At 40.1% G+C, this 19,894-nt stretch overlaps 1 protein-coding gene across 1 annotated transcript in view; it reads left to right on the top strand.

The window, feature by feature from the left end:
* Abca12 (ATP binding cassette subfamily A member 12) overlaps positions 1-19,894 on the top strand; it is a 172,841-nt gene that overhangs the window by 84,653 nt on the left and 68,294 nt on the right. Inside the window, 7 exon segments of the mRNA NM_001427691.1 lie at positions 4,624-4,693; positions 8,669-8,787; positions 9,807-9,913; positions 14,863-15,119; positions 15,201-15,313; positions 16,730-16,851; positions 19,661-19,834. Of these exon segments, the coding sequence (NP_001414620.1) occupies positions 4,624-4,693; positions 8,669-8,787; positions 9,807-9,913; positions 14,863-15,119; positions 15,201-15,313; positions 16,730-16,851; positions 19,661-19,834 (962 nt within the window).

Below are 19,894 nucleotides of genomic sequence, written 5' to 3'. Positions count from 1 at the left end.
AGCAGACTGAACTGCGAGCATCAGACAAAAAGCCGACTGTTCCTCGTATTGTCTCAGTCACCTTAGGAAAAGCAGGCATTAGACGCCCAGGAAGAATTCTAAGCGCTGAGTCCGACATACTTGTACACGAGCTTCTGCCAGTAAAGAGACGTTTCCTATCTACAGTTACAGAATTAATGACTCATTTACATGGTTGATTGTTTCTAATGCTAATGTTTTTATGAAAACCAGGAGAGGTTTACTCTCGTAAAAGTCTAGCCTGGAGAACTAAACAGTGTGATAATTATTCCCTTGTGGGCTTTTTTTTTTTTTTTAATATTTGCGTTTTAAAGACTTGAGGACTATGATCACTCTTTTTTCATCTTTAGACTTAAATCATAAATTAATAACAATAAAAGAATATAATTAATAAAAACAACATATAAATAATTAAGTGATCAACTCAAGGCTTTTCTCCCCAGAAGACAAAAGGTTATCTGTGCTTGAGAAGCCAGAAGTAAACAATATTTCTTACTAATGTGACAGCCAAACCCTTTCCTGGTGAATGATGTAATCCAGTTTTCTGTATTTCCATATTTAACAATGGTCAAGATTTATAAACATGACTATGTTAATGACCTAGAAAATGTTAAAACATGCAATTGGATGGTCAAGGTAACAAGGAAATGCAGCCAGAAAAGTTATTTTTATCTGCAAAGTTGGATGTGATTAACTCCTCTTTGTTATTAAATCTAAGCACGTGTGAGGTCATCAGTGAGGGTAGCAGCACTGAGCCAACTCTTTCCCTAGTTGTTAATCCCAGCTCGAACAGAAAGTGCATCACCTTTGAAAGGTTTCCACAGGTATTCCGTGGAACGTCGAATTCAAACCTATAATGTGAATTCATCTACACGAGTGTCCCTGACCACAAGGGCAGATACTTGCCACCTTGGCCAGGTTACCACAGGCTTAGTCTTGATGATTTTTAGCCGTATATTTGAAGGGCATGTACTTGTTCCTTAAGCTTTGTGTTGATGTGAGGCACAGGGATGTTGCTTGTCTTCTGTAGATCTCACGGCAGCACCCTTAAAAATGAAGAAAATAATAGTATCTTCTGTGTCAATGTTAAGTGATTTTATTACTAAAACAATCTGAGGTATTATCCCATTTCATAGCTGGCTCGATATGTGTTGTTCTGCCAGCAAGAGGTCAGTCTGAGAGTAGACTCTGAACCTATCTGTTCACAAAGCCAGGTTCCTTGAGCTCTTTTATAGATGACCCCTTTCATGCATCCTTTCAGACACCCTAGGACACATAGTTTCTCACTGGAACACATCAGTGCCTGCTGCCATCAGACTGCAAAACTTCTAGTCAGCCACAGAAGTTACAGAGTGTAACATGTCAGGCCACAATTCTTCCACCATGACAAGTTTCATAGTGATGCTCCAGTATCCGACACAGTCTGATACACCACACTTCCTGCTACCTACGCCATGGCTCTAATCCAGCCTGAATTTGAAATACACTTAGGGCACCTTCAGAAGCCTCCACATCAGCCAGGAAGACATGGAGATGATATTGTCTCCTCTCTTTGTGGTAAGGTGTCTCAATTCTGTATTCTGCCCCGCCTGGTGTTGCTGGATCCCCGATACTAAGTGCTTCCTTTTATGAAGACTGAGGTTCAGGAGCAGAGGTTTCTTTGGTGACTTGTGAGCATGTGCTCCTTTGCAAAGTCATAAGTCCAGTGAAACAGTGTTTTAATATAGAGTACAGCGTGGGCAAGATTGTTGGAGGGTAGAGCAAGCACTTGTCTTGATAATCTGATGACTTCCCAATGTGTGCTATGGTACATATATGTACCAACGTTCACACACATACTGCATACATGTGCAATAATAATTAAGAAAGTAAATGTTGATTATTGAAGCAGTAATGCTCCCCAGCTTACAGACAGTACAGCACAGGTATCTTTGTACATCCGTGTTTATTCTCATATTATTCATCATACCCACGATATGCAAACAGCCTAGATGTCTGTCAACACTAGGACAGATAAAGGATGCAAAGCATATATGCACAGTGAATTTTCAGGTGTTAAGAACAATAAAATATGAACATTTCAGCAAGATAAATGAAGCAAGGGGACATTATGTTAAGTGAAATAAGCCAGGCTTGGAAAGACAAATACCAGTTTATTCTTATATCTAGAACTCGTATTTAAGTTTAGGTAGATAAACAGGTGATAAACAGGAAGAAAGTTGAAAAGAAGACCATGAAAAGAGAGAAAGAATCTAAAGGGAGTGATGGAAAAAAAAAGAGAGTTGTGGAATGCATGTATCATAGAAGTAGAAGGGTAACTCTTTGGAAGGATAAAGAGGTTGAGCAAACAGGAGAAAGAAGAGAATGGAGCAAGGCAGTGGAGGGCAGGTAAGGACAACACATATATACATACATACACACATAATATATATACACACACATATATACATATACACATACATACACATATACATACAGACACATGCATACATACACACATACACATACATATACACATACATACACATACATATACATAAACACATACATACACATATATAGACACATATATATACATACATACACACATACATCTATTGTATATATGTGTGTGTATATTATATGAAAATGTCACAGGGAGTGGCCAGCATGGTGGCTCAGTGGGTGAGGTACTTGCTGACAAGAACGATGATGTAAGTTCAGTCTGGGATTCACAAGTGGAAGTAGAAATCCAATTCTCCAAGTTGACCTCTGACCTTAACTCATTCTGTAGCATGGCTGAGAAATCAATTAAATAAATAAATATAAATAGGAGAAAAAGGAGAAACATTACAGTGAAATCCATTTCATTATAGGCCACTCCCCCAAAGTAATTATAATTAAAAAAAAACAAACTACCAATGCAGAATGTTACCTAGATGTCTGTGGATACCATTTTATACATGCCTGACCCCCCAAAAAAGTCAAAGAGGTAAAATCTTGCTTTTTAATGGTTTTAATGTTTCCCACCATTTTGGTCTAGTTAGTCTACTGATAAGGATATTTCTTCCAAAGTACTTTACAGCCTCCAGTGGACAGACAGAAAGGTTTCTTTTAAGTTCAGAGTTAAGCCTCACTGATAACATGAAGTTAATTTCTGTTAGTGATTTTCTTTATTGGTTTAATGGAAAAAAGAAACTCCATAACCAAAGGGTATACAAATGCTGACCCAGTTGCTGACAGCCTCACATAGAAGTTCAATGTGAGCAAGACAGACCTTGGCAAAAATGGTTGTGCAAACATTTCCGTTGAAAAATCATAAAACGCAATATATTTCTGTCCTTAATTTTTCAACATATGGGTATCAATGTTATTACTGATACCAATTAGGTGTATTTATTGTGATGTCTTTGTTGCTAGTCTTTTACCTTGATTATACATTTTCTATAAGGAGGGCAATAATATTCAATTGCCCTTTTGATAATTCTCAGAAAATTTCACTCCGCTGAACAGAAAAGCAAAAAAGACCATTCTGACAGTTACTAGAGGCCAAGCCAACTTGGACATGAAGAACAATTCAGAAAGTGGATGGGGACAGGTGTTAAATTCTGGGATATTCTTTTATCTAAATATTTATTTCAATAGAACAGAAAACATTTCAAAAGCATGGGTCTCTGCACAAAGGCAGTTTTAGAAGACTGGAGGGTGCATGACCTAGAAACAATGGAAGAACCATTAAAATGGCTAATTGATATCCTATCGATAACCCATGTTAAAACATGACTGCACCCGAGCATCCTGGCCCACTGAAGTAGCTCGAGAATAGAAGGCTGATACCCTTCCGAAGCGAGGTGGCCCAATGCCCTGGATTTAGTGTTTTCATTTACACCATGACTGCCTAAGGAACTTTTCATTTTCAGTTTCCATGTTGTTTCTACGCCTGCTTTCTCTTTATCATTCAACTTACATAACAAGCAGAATCACTGACTTTTTTATCTTCAGGGGATAAATCTCAGTGGTTACTATGGCTTCATTGCAATCAGTACAGTCGTCCAGCGCGCCCCGCCCCCACTCCGCCCTGGCAACTTCTTGTTTGAGATAACGACTGCACAATCCTGTTTACATTGGCCAGTGCTCGTTCATAGCTGCGTGCAGTGATCACTGCCTGCTCCTTGAAATAAAGTAGATTAGCAGCGAGGGCAAATGCTTCCCAGGTCTACATCTGAATGGCCCAGGTCTGGGTGGGGGAAGGGACGGCAGAGAAAACAACCCTGAGGGTCACATTAGACTGATTTGATCAACAAATTGCTTCGTGCTCAATCTTTGTTACGGTGTTTGAAAGTCACCTATGGAATCAGGTCTCGGGACGAAATAATATGGTCTGATGTATGAACGAAAAACGAATAAACTAGGATTATTTTAATCAAAAGGCCCCATTTCCTACAAACACCTTACATATTTCCAACAAAAAGAAAATGAATAGCATTTGTAAAAACAAAACAAAACAAAACAAAAACTGCACCTTCTTTTTCCACTATTAATTTGACTTATGGTAATTTTTTTGATGAGGAGGAAAGTGTTTTTGAACAAACACGTTCTATATTGACCTGTGTATTATTGCTGTAGGTGACAATTCAACGCATGCGTGGACTGATGATGACGAGCAGACACTGTCCCCAAGCAGTCTGGCTGCACAGTAAGTTGTGTTTCCCGACCGTGGGCTAGCTGGCTGGATAAACCAAGCCTCTCATAAACCTCCTTATCTTATCAGCCCGGAAATCGGTGCTCAATCGAAGGGCATTATCAAATGTAGTAAAGTTGAAACTAATTTGGGCGTATTAATTAACGTGGTTTGGATAACACAGCCTGAGGCGCTCTTTTCCAGTTCTGAGATGTACTCCGCCTTGTCTGGAAGGGTTTCTTTGTGCCTGTGAGCCTCGTGGGCACTTGTTTCTTTCTCTATGAAAAATACATAAGCATCTGTCTTAGACTGTTCAGTTCCTGTAGCAAAATACCACAGACAGGGCAACTGGCAAATGATGGAGACTTAGTTTCCATACTGTAAGCCTGGCATCACAGTGGGAGCAGACTTGGTGTCTGGGAAGAGCCTACTTTCCAGATCATAAAGGGCACCTTCTTTCCAAGGCTGTTTGTATAGGCTACCAGTCCCACCCATAAGAGTTCTGTCCCCAAAGACCCCACCTCCTAAGGTCATTATCATCTTGGCATGTAGAATGTCAGTATAGAGACTTCAACACATTCAGACCAGAGCAACGTCCAGAACTTTTACATTGCTATTTCAATAGCGTTTTAGAGTCAAAATATTCTTAAAGCCTAATCAAGATAATGCAAATTTTGTCTGCTCTCAGGAATGTTGGCGTAGCAGGGGGAAAAAGATTACAAATCATTTAATTTTGGACTTCCCTAGGAAATGACAGCAGTCACCATGGTGTCTAAAGACCACAAACGTGAGCAGTTCTGAAGGAACTCATAATTAGGACAGGGAATGCAAGCAGTTCCCTGATATATCAAACTTAGGTAAATTTAGAGACTAGTTGGTCTCGTGGGTAAAGATTGCTTTGGCTTGATAAATCATGCTATTGTGGTTCTAAGAATTTAGTCACGCCAAAGACATGTTTGCAACTAGTAGAAATCTGCACAATTAAAATCGAAGACTCAAAAGGCAAGGAGACGTTGCTCAATGGTTCTAAAACACAGTTAGGGAAGAGTCAGGATGTCCCACAGCATGGTTGCTTAGTAGACTAAGAGAGCAGTGATGTGCTCAAAAAGGTAAGGAGGGGCTGCAGGAATGGCTCAGCAGTGAAGAACGCTGGCTGCTCTTCCAGAGGACCCAGGTTCCCTTCCCAGCATTCCCATGGCCACTCACATCCAATGTTACTGTCAATCCCAGAGAATCCAACGTCCTCTTATGTTATGCTATGTTTCAGATATCTGGGACTTTTGATATAATCCCTGGATAACCATCATACATAATGATAACTTTAAAATAAAATAAAATAAAAAACCTCTTTAAATTGACACTGTGGATGCTTGGTGCGGATTCGAGAGATTCCTGTCAGAGCCTACAGGCATGCATAGCATTGACAGTCCTCAGCACTTCTGTCTTGCAAATCCCTCAGCTGCTGCTGTCAGTTTATTAGAGGGAATTCAATACCCATAGATGAGTCTTGGGATTGATGAAATTAAGGAGTTTCTTTAGACTCTCTCTCCATTTCCATTTTAAAATGATCACACCACAGCAGTAACGGCACAAGGCAGAAAGGCTTTTGGTTCAGCTTGTGCTAATGACGGCTACTCAATCTCACTCTTTTTCCCACAGCTTTCCATCATTACTCATGTTCTAATGTCGCTTTAAAATTTATGTGTGTGTGCACTCCTGCACTCGTACACACAGATGTGTGTTTATATCCATAACCTGTCTTTTATTGTAAGCACTTTGGTGAAGAAAGGATTTTGTATAAAGAAGTTTAAATTAGTCATTTAAAGGACTCATGGTGTTTAGGCCAAAACAGGGGCATATATATGTCATCTAAATTTTTGAACATATTAAGTCATTTTAAAAGTTGTCATCAGTGCTTTCTACAAAAGTAAGAGGGGGAGGGTTATATGCTTCTTCTGGGTCACTCAAGTTCAGCTATTGTGGGAGGTTAGGCCAACATTTTGCTACTGACACTGCTGCCTGGGAGAACTGGCTCTACATGCAGTGTTATGTATCTTGCAGTGGGAACAGAGAGGGGGAAGGTGCCGGAAGGTTGGATCCATGAGAACCTTCCTACTGGAACCAGTGCACAAAAAGCCATCCTGAGGTGCAGTCATTGGCAGACGGGTTCAATAGCTAATGTCTCTGCAGTTTCCCACGTCTCTTCTACAGATGACTGTATCCACTGAATGCTCACACAAATGTGAATGCTAGAAAGTCTTCTATGGTCAAAAAGGATGGAATATAAATTTAAGTGGGTCATTCCTTCAAGGTGTGCACAGGAAATCTTGAAATCTGTTCTTGTTACTACAAAGGAATGACATAAATGGATAATCTCCCCCCCCCACACAAATAGATATACTCTACAGCAATTTCAATAATTCTGTTGGTCTCTTGTTTGGCATTGTGTTCCTAAATGAATTTTAGTTTATCCTTAGCATCTTTTAACCCATCTCCCAGTTCCATTAATATTGTCTCATGTTCAAAATCAATAGGTCAGGGTCATTTCCTTTCTTCCTCTAGCATCTATCTATCTATCTATCTATCTATCTATCTATCTATCTATCTATCTATCTATCTATCTATCTATCTCTCCCTCCCTCTCTCTCCTTCCTTCTTCCCTTTATTCCTCCCTCACTCCCTTCTTTCCTTCCTTCCTTTCTTCCTTTCTTCCTTTCCTGCCTCATGACCTTGGCTGGCTGATACCATGGATTGAGAGACAGTTCATTAAACTTACCTGCATGCAGGCGTGACTCAGTGTTCTACAGCTAATCTATAATAGGTTGGCATTGTTAGCCATCCTATTCTGTTGGGTTATTATCAGTTACAAGGTGATTTAGTATGGAAATGCAGTTGACAGATGATTCCTTTTATTTGGGCCATACAAACTCATCTAAACCTGCATTCCCTGCCTTTTATTCGTCAATTGATGTTGGCATTGATTACTTTCATGGAGGCTTTGATAAATGATAAATGATAAATGATAAAGCTAAGTGTCGAAAGCTTAGTGATCTAAGGCAAGCAAACATAGTGTTTTCTACAGTCTCTAGACAAGGAAATACCTAAACAAGAGCTTTTAGAATCAGTGCTTTAAAGTAAACATTCGTGATCTATCAGAATGGCTCCATGGGTAAAGGCCTTTGCTGCATGAACTGGTGACCCTAGTCCTGAATTTGCACTTCTTACTCTCCCACAATAAATAAGTGTGTAAAAATTTAAAAGTCTGGGCAGGTAGCTCAATGGTAGAGCCCTTGCCTGGCTTGCAGAAGGCACTGGACTCAATCCCCATCACCAGAAAAGAAATTAAAACGAAAAAAATGTATAAAATGTAAATTAAAATTAAAAGTTAGTCTTATGACCAATAAAGTGTGCTCTTACTGCCAAGTTGGAAACTTTTCCTAGTGTTGGTTTATTTCTTTTTAATGTTCCTTCAGGATCCAGAGTCATTAGCCCACATTTAAACATCCAGAGGCTTCTTTAATATTAGTGCTTTTTTTTACATTACTAGCTGTGTTTGGAGGGGGCTTACCCACTAGCATTTTGATAAAATACAAGTTAATATCTTACAGAACCTGCTATTAGTTATTTTGCCTACTGTTTAGCATAATTCAGGGCATATGTCTTTCAAACGGGCATTAACATTTATTCTGTTTGTCAGTTAAAATGTAACAGCCGCCAGTGATGAAAAAAGCCATGGATTGGAGAGGTAGCCTTATGGTTGAAGTGGCAGGGAATACATCACACACACACACACACACACACACACACACACACACACACACACACACACACGAGCACACATTCAGAGGTGTGCTACCTCTGTACAGCAGGGCTTGGTGAAGGTGGGTACTCAATTTCTCAGGGGGTTTGGTACCCAGGCCAACAAATTACAGTTTAAATGACTGCTTCCATTTTACGAGTCCTAATCATATGTTCTCATCTGATTGACAGGCTCCTGATCCTGGAAAATTTTGAAGATGCCATCTTGAACATATCATCCAGAAGTCCATATTCTCCTTATTTGGCATGCGTAAGGAACATGACTGACAACTTGGCTAAAGGATCACCAGGTGATGCTCTAACTCAGCTCATGTTCTGTTCTAATCGGTTCAGACATCAACTCATCAAAGGAGATTTTTTTAAAAAATATATTCTTTTTCATAGTTACACTTCCATTCTAGCTAAGTGATTTAATATTAAAGTGGAATTGCTAATGTCATTATGCTGACCTCTTGCTGCTACTTGCATTGCACGGTCACCCGAACAAATTCTAGGAGGATGGTTTCCTACTAGATCACGTGATACGGGTTACCTGGACAAACTTCCCAAGAATCCAGAGTCACCAGGAGCTCATGCAGTCCTTCATGACATTCTCCGTGTCCTTAGTGTTCTTAGGTTGTTGAAAAATTAAGATAAAGAATCAAGAATTCCGAAGTTTTTGCATAGTACATGAACAAAGGGGACCCTGTGTCAGACCGCTTCCCGCTTTTACACATTGAACTTTCAATTTTTTAACGTACGTAAGCAAAAATTATAAAGACTGTGACTGGGCTGGAGAGATGGCACAGCTAGGCTAGGATCACAACCAAAACTATAAGACTGCAAACATTTTCCACTGTTCTCACATGCATTCTTTTTTCCTATACCACAAGGTATCAAGCAAACAGTACAACACATATTTTAGCCTGGAGTTTGTTTCCCCAATATTACTAAATTATGGCTGAAAGTACATACTTGGGTACATTGACTATACAGTCTATTTGCCCTAACATATTCCAGCCTAGTGTATCCCAGAGTCAGAAATAAGAAAATTATTTAATTCACAAAGAGCTAATGCTGTGCGGTACTGTACTAGAAACATCTTTTATCTCTAAGCAGCGTTATCTGTGAATATTTTAAGAAATAATGAACTCTATAGTCCACATGGTTCAAGGAAAGGTTAATTTTCACTCATTTTATATTTATATTGAACTACAACATTATTCTAAAGAAATCCTTGCTGATAAGTCTGGAGAAAAGTCCCTTTCCACTGTGCTCCCCAGGTAACCTTGTGATCCTCACAAAGTCATTCTTCCTCCCTCCTCTGCAGACAATCTAAAGTTTCTACAGTCCACAATTCACTTTAGAAAACCTTTCCTTCAAAATGGCTCCTATGAGGATGGCTTCCCTCCATTTCTTGAGATCCTGAAATCCAAGGTAAGTCAAGAAAGGAAACATAAATAACGAAATAGCAATACTTTTGGCGATATGCTAGGAAGATTCAGTTACAATGCCTGATGATTACAGGTGACCTCCTTTCCCCTGCAGCTCTGTTCAGGCCAAAGGGTGACAAAGGTGCTTGATTTTACATAATGTCCTCAATGTCGTCCTCAGCATAAGATGATCTATTAAGAGCCCACTTACAGTGCTCATAAGCATCTATAAACATTTCACAATATAGCTATCTTATTAAGCTTCCTAATTTGGGAGTTCATTGTATTATTATTATTTTTTAATTTCTTGACTTCCATATCTATAAAAGTAGATTTCAAAAGCGAATATCCCAACTTCACGGTGCACAAAGGTCTCAAATCTTAACATATCTGTTTTTCTTGTCATCGTATCGGGCACTAAGAAGTCATATTAAAATGTGTGATGCTGAAGAAGGGAAGGGAAGAATCGAGCCTGTAAATCTCCTAAGCTTGAATCAGATCCTGCTATTTGCCTATCGTTCACACAGTGTACAGATTATCAGGAAATTCATTTTTAAGGCAACTCTATTAAGGTTTGAAAACAGTTTTCCTAGTAAGAACTGCGGTTTAATTAGATCTATGTAGCCTGGGATAAAGTTAAATTAGAAGTGGTTTATTTAGGGCAAGCAAGTGATTTGCTGTGTGGTAAACAAGCCGTAATTAAGCAGGCATGCAAAACATTATGTCCATGTATATTACAGATAAATGTGCTCATTAGACTACCTACCTTTTAGCCCCACTTTTCTACATGAATCAAATTTTCTAATGTACTTAATTTAGTGTTATCTTAATTTATGCAAATGAGAAAGAAGGCATACATTCGCCCAGAATGTTCTTATTCATCTTCCAAGAATCAGTGTAAATGTCACTTCTGCAACACTAGTTTATCTCCTTTCCCCTGTTTTCCAGACAGCTGTGCCCCCTTCATTTATTTTATATGGATACTGAACTCTGATAGCATCTGAACAAAACTCCTCGCTGATAGGTCAGGATAAAAGCCCCTTTCCAGTGGGCTCCCCACGCAACCTTGTGATTCTTACAAAGTCATTTTTCCTCCTTCCTCTGCAGACAATGAAGACCTCTGCAGTCCACAATTTACTTTAGAAAATCTTTTCTTTGAAATGGCTCCTACTAGGACAATTTGCTCTTTTATTTATAAGACAATAATCTCCAACCTCCAAGTTCTTACAATCTTGCCAGGGGAGAAGTCAGGAAGTGAGAGTCACAATTGTAACAGAGTAAGATAAAGGATGTGGTATGTGGACCGACGGGTTTCTGCGTGTAAAGATAGTTATCGAACTCAAGATTATGGGGTACAGAAGTGAAAGGAAGAAACTTGGCCGAGAACATAATACTTACTCTGAGTCTTGAAGGCTGTGTATCATTGGGTCATACTCATGCATTCCAGACTTCGAAACTCAAGTTTGTAAGAAGCCAGAGAGGTATGAGCCTCAAAGACAGATGCAGTTAGCTGGAGTCACAGGAAGGAGAAGGTACCTATGGGAAAGTCAGAAACTGGACTTTAGAGAAAAGCCACGTCCAGGTCCTACAGACATCTGTGAGTTGAGGAGTTTGAGTTCGGCATCAAATATGAAGAAGGCAAATTTTGTATTTTAGAAAGAGATTAAGATTGGGAGAATGTTACATATGCCACGTCTGAAATAATCTAAACAAACAAACAAATGAAAACCCCATGGCCTCTGTGGAGTCAGTGCAGTCAGAGAACAGAAGGGAGAAAGAGCTTCAACTGTGGTTTAGGAGGTCAGCCCAAGGTGAGGCCTGAGGAATCCAGAGGTCTTGGTAACGAGACTTCCAGTCTTTGGAAGGCGGTACCTAGCATCATGGTTTGCTTTGTGGGGGTATCACTTAACTGCAGTAGAAACCCTGGCGAATCCAGGCCTTCTTCATCTCTATAAGCACATATCTCTAAATGAAAGGGATTGAGTCATGAACACATAAGCAAGGTGGGACACCAACAATGGCGCTGTGTTCTCTGAGCTGCTACTCAGCACATGGCTATGAAAGAGTGAAGCCGGGCGCCTATGGTTTTATGGCCATTGCTTCCTGCCATCCTCAGTGTGGCAGCCATTTGAGTACCCAAATTTTACTCATAGAATTCCTTGCAGCAGGTAGATCCTCCAAAACACAAAATGTCTGCCCACTTAGAACACTGCCTTCTATTTCTCAGCCTTCTGCTTACACATCTTGTTTGAGACTGTCTGTGTTCTTTCCTTTCCTTGTCTGTTTTTAATCTCTTCTCCCCTACCCCCCTCTGGTTCTTTTGGTAGAAAGGGACACTTCTTGACTGCATAAAATAAACTTGTTATGTTGGGCAGGAATGCAAACAATATACTATGTTTATTGTAATGACTTCAACATTTTTGAAGTACACACACACACACACACACACACACACACACACACACACACACCACACATTTACTGGCCAAGGGTCAGGAACATCGATTAAAGACTTATCAGTTGATGTCTATAATATTATAGACTCTTCGTGATCATATGAATTAAATTTCTCTTTCATTTGAGAGCTCCTGGACAATGAGGAAGCCTGTCATAGCTAGAAATGGAGTTAGTGAGGAATCGTTACCCAATCATAGGTCTGAACCTCTGCCGATGTCAATGGAGACAGCCTCTGTATAGGGCTTTGGAAAATCGGTAGTCTAAAGTTAGCATATGCTTTGTTTAAAATAACATCTCACTCCATTACCCTGGATGGTCTGAACTTACTGCGTAGCCCATACTGGACTTAACAGTGCAATCCTCCTGCCTCTGCCTCCTGAGTGTTGGGATTAGAAGTGTGTACCACCACATCTTGTTATACTGACAAATGCAGTGAATGTGTGTGTGAGTTGCAGACATGTGTGTCTGTGTCCTCGTGCACTCATGTGCAAACACGCAGAAGCCAAAGCAGGACTTGTGACATCTTCCTCTATCTCTCTCTACCTTGACACTTTGAGTCAAGGTCTCTCATTGAGCTGGAAGCAAGTCAGTGAGATCTTGGTATCTCACCTCCCCATCTCCCCTGCGGCTGTAGGCATGGGTAGGCAGTGAATGTTTGGGATTCAATCTCAGGAACATATTAGAGAGCTTAGATCATTAGAGTTTCAGGATCCTTTCTTCTTGCCAGTTTGGGAGTTTAAGTCATTTTGACGATTTCCATAGAGCAAAAATGCTTAGTCTTTCTAAACACATCAAAAGGCAAAAGCCAATATGCATAACAAGGCAATGCCTGAAAATCAGATCTATCACCATGGAGTTGCTAATGCATGCTCCAGCTTAAAGACTTAAGAAAACATTGATTAAAATTTAATTGTCCTAAATACCATAATATTTAGACCATAACCATTTTTAGCTGTAGGGGTCAGTCAGATTATATGCATTCCTGGTGTTGGGTAACCATTGTTCCAGAATCCCTTTCATCATGCATGTGTAAACATTTTCTATCACTCCACATCTCTCTCTCCTCTCAGCCTCTGGGAATTCTTAGTCCCTCTTTGATTTTCTGAGTTATGAACTTCACTCCTCTAGGTTGCGCATACATTGGAATTACATAGCATTTGAAGTGACTGATTAAATTTAGCATGGTTTCCTCAAGAGTCCCCATGTTACAACAGCGTATCCTTTTCTATTTAAGGATATACATATATGTATGTTTGTATATATATATATATGTGTTTGTATACATATATGTTTATTTATACATACACACACATATAGCACTTTAGACATTGTTTCATTTATATATATAGTCTGGTTATCCATTCATTCTTTGAGTTGTTTCTATTCTTTGGCTATTATCAATAAGGCTTTTGTGCACATTGGTATACAAATATTCTCTCCAAGCACTAGCTTCAATTCCCTGAAGCATAGTCCCAGAAGTGGAATTTGAGCTCATATGCTGACTTTATCTTTGAGTCCTGAGAAAGTGCAATACTGTTTTCCATAGAAGCTGTTCCAGCATCTCGCACTCCTACCAGCAATACACAAAGGTTATAATGCCTGTACGCCCTCATCAACACTTGTTATTTTCTGGTTCTGTTTGCTATATATCACAGTCATCATGATGGATGTGAAGAAGAAAAGGCTTTTTGAAAAAATTCAAGACAAATCTGCCTCCCCTCTGCCCTTACACATAATATAAAATAAAAATTAAATATAAAATTCAAAGTGATTGTGATTTAAACTGTATTTTAAAAAACTACTTGTCTTAGTCAGAGTTTCTATTGCTGCAATGAACACCATGACCAAAAAAGCAAGTTAGAGAGGAAAGGCTTTATTTGGCTTATACTTGCTTATCACAAGTCCATCAAGTCAGGACAGGAACTAAATCAGGGCTGGAACCCAGAAGCAGGAACTGAGGCAGAGGCCATGGAGGGTGCTGCTTACTGGCTTGCTTCCCCTGGCTTGCTCAGCCTGTCTTATAGAACCCAGGACCAACAGCCTAGGGATGACTCCACCCACCATGGGCTGGACCCTTTATCACTGATCAGTAATTGAGAAAATGCATCCCCTCTGTGCAAAACCCCAAAGGGGGTCTGATCCCTTGGAGCTGGAGTCTGCAGGACACTTGGCTTGTTACGTAGGTACTTGGATAGAAACTTCTGTCTTCAAAACTGTGTAGCAATCTCTCTAAACCACTGAGTAATCTCACTATCCCTCTTAATTTTTAAAACTACATTTTAAAAACCTGCAGACCTATGCCACTGATTCTTAGGAAAGAGAAGTACAGAGAGACAGCAAAGGACGCTGCTGTGTCATAAGGCTAAGACCAAACCCTAACTAATGCATAGGTAGAAACATTTTTTACAGGATCAAATTTGGTTACCTATTTTCAACTACTAAATATGCCAAATAACATGACTAATCTATTTTCTCTCCTTTCCCCTTTATGGGAAGCTGTCTCAGCTTCGGAACTTGACGGAACTTCTCTGCGAGTCAGAGACTTTCAGTACGATCGAGAAGTCTTGCCAATTCCCTAATATGAGCTTCAAGAGGCTGTGTGAAGACCATGCCTTTCACGTGCAACTAATTGAAGTGGCAGAGCTGGGCACCGATCTCGCCTCTGGCTTACTGTACCACGACAATATACTATCTGCAAAGCTGAGGGATTTGCTCACTGGAGATCCCAGTAAAATTAATCTCGATATGGACTGGTAAGTTTTCTTTTTCCTTGGAGAAATCCTGTCTCCAAAATTGTTATGCCTAGTTGAATTTATTCCTCTGTTTTGTCCTAGGCTCCTGGAACAGGCGCTGCAAATGAATTACTTGGAAAATATCACACGGCTAATACCAACCGTGGAGGCCATGTTGCACGTCAACACCAGTGCAGATGCTTCTGAGCAACCAGGTGTTTCCCTGCCCGCATTCTAAAGACTCATTAGGACGCAGGTTGCCATCTGCAGTTTGAGAAAAGGCTTTCTCAAAGGCCCCAGGCAAACTTGCTATACTGTCTGCCCTGACAATGAGGAACCCGAAGCTTCCAAAGGCAGCTGCTTGTCCAAAGCAGACACAACAAGCTAGTGGGGACTGAGACCTGAAAGAGTGTTAGAGCAAAAGATTTCCAAAATTTAACAAGTTAGACCAATTTATCTTCTGTTTCTAGATATAGTAAAGTGTATTAGAGAATTGACTGTATGAAGGAGGGTGAAAACTACTCCCTTCTATAAGAAAGATCTGATTTAAAAAAATACTAGAATGGACGCACAGCTGTGTGTGGAAATCTCAATTCAGAAGTTTCTGTTGGTATTCTGAGCATGACAAACCATGCAATACACTTCTTCTTGGCACAATACCTGAATACGGGAAAGAAGGACATTCTGAGGCACAAAACTGGAAGGACATGAAATCTAAAAATGAAGAAGATGTGTTGCATGAGGGTAACTTAGTACAAGAAATCGGAGCTTGAGAGATGGGCTCATAGGTTAAACACGCTGAATTCTCTTGCAGAAGACCCAGGTTCAGCTCCTCGCACCAACACGGCATCTCACAACCATTTATAACTTAAGTCCCTTGATGTACTCCTCTGGACCCTCTGGATACTATACTAGCATGATACACAGACATACATGCAGGCAAAATCCCTATACATATAAATTAAAATTAAATAATCTAAAAATGCTTAAAAGCAAAAGTTGTTTCTAGAACAGAGATTACAATCTTCTAAAAATAAGATAAAAATATTGTTTCCTGTGTCTAAAATGGCCCAAATGTGAAATGATCATAATTGTCATCCTTAAAGAGCTCGAAATTATACATTTTTAATATATAAGGAGTGTGAGATTGTAAAAAACATTTAAACAATAGAGTTCATGGACAAATTAAAGACAAATATCTTGTAGTTGATTTATTAAGTCTATCCTCAAATTGACACCATCATATATGCTCCTAGGTTAAGGAGCCTTTTGAATTTAGGTGATGGTTTAAATCAAATGGAGATGTATTTATTTAGTGGATTATATGGTCAAAGTCTGTGAAGAAAGTCTATTTTCCTTGGATCAACCCTGGGTTGTGGACACCTGAGGAAAATTTACAACCTAGAGCAATCTGTTAGCCCAAGTTAATGGTATCATAGGCACAAGTCTACATCAGACTGACATAGATCTTAAAGTGCCAAAACTTGCCAAACCTGGGAGACATCTACTTCCGGTGAGGCATGTCAGTTCAATACATGTTAATCTAGAAGTTATGTTGGTGTAGCTAAAAACAGTGGCATTAAAACTGATGTGTGACTGTGTGTGTGTGTGTGTGTGTTTTTTTCTTACAGGTCAATTAATAGAAATGTTTAAAAACATAGATTTGCTGAAAGAGGATCTGAGGGCCATAGGGATGTCCAACACAAGTATTGACAAACTGCTGGCCATTCCCATCCCAGACAACAGAGCTGAGGTAAGAGTTCATGGTTGGACTTAAAGGCCATTTGTAGAAGTTTATGTAGCACATAGTATTTTAAGTACTCATCAACAAGACACAGGAAGATGCATGTGATTCTGATTAATTTTCCATGCAAATAGTAAAAGACGTCTTCACCTTAAGTGAAGATTAAAGTATTCTGCACTTGTGTGTGTGTGTGTGTATGAGTACACAAGCCTGTGTGAGTGGTTGTGTGTATGAATATGTATTTTGTGTGTGCATGTGTGCATTTGTGTATGTGCATGTGTGCATATGTATATGTGAGTGTTTGTGTACGTAGGTCTATGTGTGTTTCTCTCTCTCTCTCTCTCTCTCTCTCTCTCTCTCTCTGTGTGTGTGTGTGTGTGTGTGTGTGTGTGTGTGTGTGTGTGTGTAGGCTGGACCTACCACTAAGCTACACGCTCAGCCTTAGAAGAGAAATTCTGAAGCAACGTCGTTAAGTTGCAATGCTTTGTATTTGTCCTTGACTCGCTTTTTTCTGGTTCCACACTTCCCCTCCCCCAACCCCCACAGAATGTTTTCTTAAACTGTCTGAATTTGTATCCACTATTATAATAACATTATCTGATCTCCTACAAGGATATCAAGGTCAAACTTCAAAAACCAAGTTAGGGATAGAGCACAGAGATGTTCACCCTTTGTTATAACAAAACGAAAACTGAATAGTCACGTCTACTTTATTCAAGTCTCAGGGAGAGACTTATTATATACAATAGATGTTGTCATTGGAACTATGGAAAAGTTAGTGGCTATAGCTAAAGTTTTTGGCTGTGAAAATAATGTCATTTTCTTCTTAGCTGATAATATAGTTTTCCACTCAAAATGTTTGTCTTTTATCCCACTTCCAAAGTCATTGTCTGGAAGTGTCATAAAAATTTTCCGAAAGAATTGAACAGCTTATGGTCACATGTGACAGAGCGTGTCATTTCTAAGCACAGCTCAGTTATTAACCAAAACTAGATTAAGTTCCTGGAAGGTTCCCTCTGGAAGATACTTAAGTTGCTGCTGTCACCATGATTAGTTCCCTACCCAAAACTAAAACTGCTCTGCCTTGGCTTTTCTCACCCCCTCCCCCCTCCCCATCCTGCTAGCAAGTGAAACCCACTCACCTGTTCCCTTTGATCTCACCTTTTGCTCTTTTGATTCAAAGCTGTCACCTTTGTGATCAGGTCCTTGGCTTCTGAAGAGCAGGGCTATCTTAGTAAAAGAAGCCTAAGTAGAGAGCGCACAGTCTGATTGGAATTTAAAGAAGGAGAAAAAGTTTTGCAACCTCAATTGTCATTGGCTCTCCTTTTTGTTTCTATCTGGCATCAATAGAAACGACACCTTTTCATTGACCTGTCTTCTCTCACACTTCAGCTGATATACATGGCTATCTAGGGTCTGCAGTTGGTAATTAGTTTGTAGTTCTGGGCTGCCTCCTCCTCCTCCCCCTCCTCCTCCTCCTCCTCCTCCTCCTCTTCCTCCTCTACCTCCTCCTCCTTCTCCTCATTGTCCTCTTCCTCCTCATTGTCCTCCTTTTCCTCATTGTCCTCCTTTTCCTCCTCCTCTACCTCCTCCTCCTCATTGTCCTCCTTCTTCTACTCTACGTCCTCCTCCTCTACCTCCTCCACCTCCTCCTCCTTCTCCTCATAGTCCTCCTCTTCTTCCTCCCTCTCTTCTTCTTCCTCCTCCTCATTGGCCTCCTTTTTCTTCTCCTCATTGTCCTCCTCCTCCTCTAACTCCTCCTTCTCCTCATTGTCCTCCTCTTCTTCCTTCCTCTCCTCCTTCTACTCTACCTCCTCCACCTCCTCTTCCTCCTTCTCCTCATTGTCCTTCTCCTTGTCCTTCTCCTCCCTCCTACTTTTTCTGCTCCTTCCCCATCTCCTTCTCCTCCTCCTTCCCTTCTTTTTTCCCTCCTCCTCCTCTTTAATCCTCTCTGAAGCTATAGAGTAAACAATCATCAAAATGGAATGCAACCCAAATTAAGGAAGAGTAAATGCTTAAAATAAGCATGACTCCTAAGCTGGTCGTCCCCTAGACTGACTGCCAACTGTCTGTCGGTCGGTCTGTCTGTCTGTCTATCTATCTATCTATCTATCTATCTATCTATCTATCTATCCATCCCTCCCTCCATCTACTGTTGTTTTGTACCCAATTGTGCAAGAAAAGCTCTGGTTTTTCTCCCTGAATTTCTACTTGCCTTATTCCCCCCATCATACATCCTGTACTTTCTAGTGAACTATGGGCTTTCTGTAGTTTTATTAATTGTAACTGGTGCCTTATACACCTGGTGAGGTGTATGAGTGATTAAGCATTTGTGGCAAAAAAAAATTTGAGGACTAGATTTGAGTCCCCAGAATCACCTAAACTCGTGGTAGAGTCATAATGTCTTGCCTATAATCCCAGCATCAGAAGGTAAAATCTGGGGAGTCTGAAAACAAGGTGGACAGCAAGAATCGTCATATCTATCGATGAGGTCTGGTTTTGACTGAGAGACCTTGCTTTGTTGAATAAGGTAGAAGAATGAAGGATGATTCCTGACATCCTCGGGCACTTCTGTGCACTCTCACCCTTCCACATCTGTGTCCATACCCATACAAAGAACACACACACAAGCGTACACACCACACCAACATGAAAGTAGATAAAGAGGAAAATATAGTGGTTAATGCTTTTAAAAAGTTATTTTACTCTTAGGGACCACACACACGCGCACGCGCACACACAAGACATGTTCCTTAAAGTGAACAGAGGGTACTCAAATGATTTACAACTAAAATGGTTTTCTTTCTCCTATTTTCAGATAATTTCTCATGTGTTCTGGTTGCACTCATGTGATACAAACGTTACCAACCCCAAACTGGAAGATACCATGAAGGAATTCTGCAAGCTGCCCCTTCCAGAGAGATCACATCAGTCCTACCTCATTGGACTCACCCTTCTGCACTACTTAGACATTTATAATCTCACATACAAGGCAAGTTGCCACTGCTGAATCTGTTTCCGTGCTAGTTTAGGTTAAAACTATTATTCACAG

The sequence above is a fragment of the Rattus norvegicus genome, chromosome 9 (assembly GCF_021556685.1).
Source record: "Rattus norvegicus strain SHRSP/BbbUtx chromosome 9, alternate assembly SHRSP_T2T, whole genome shotgun sequence".
Classification (NCBI taxonomy): Eukaryota; Metazoa; Chordata; class Mammalia; order Rodentia; family Muridae; genus Rattus; species Rattus norvegicus.
The sequence above is the reverse complement of the archived record's forward strand: the minus strand, read 5'-3'. Positions and strand labels throughout refer to the sequence as shown.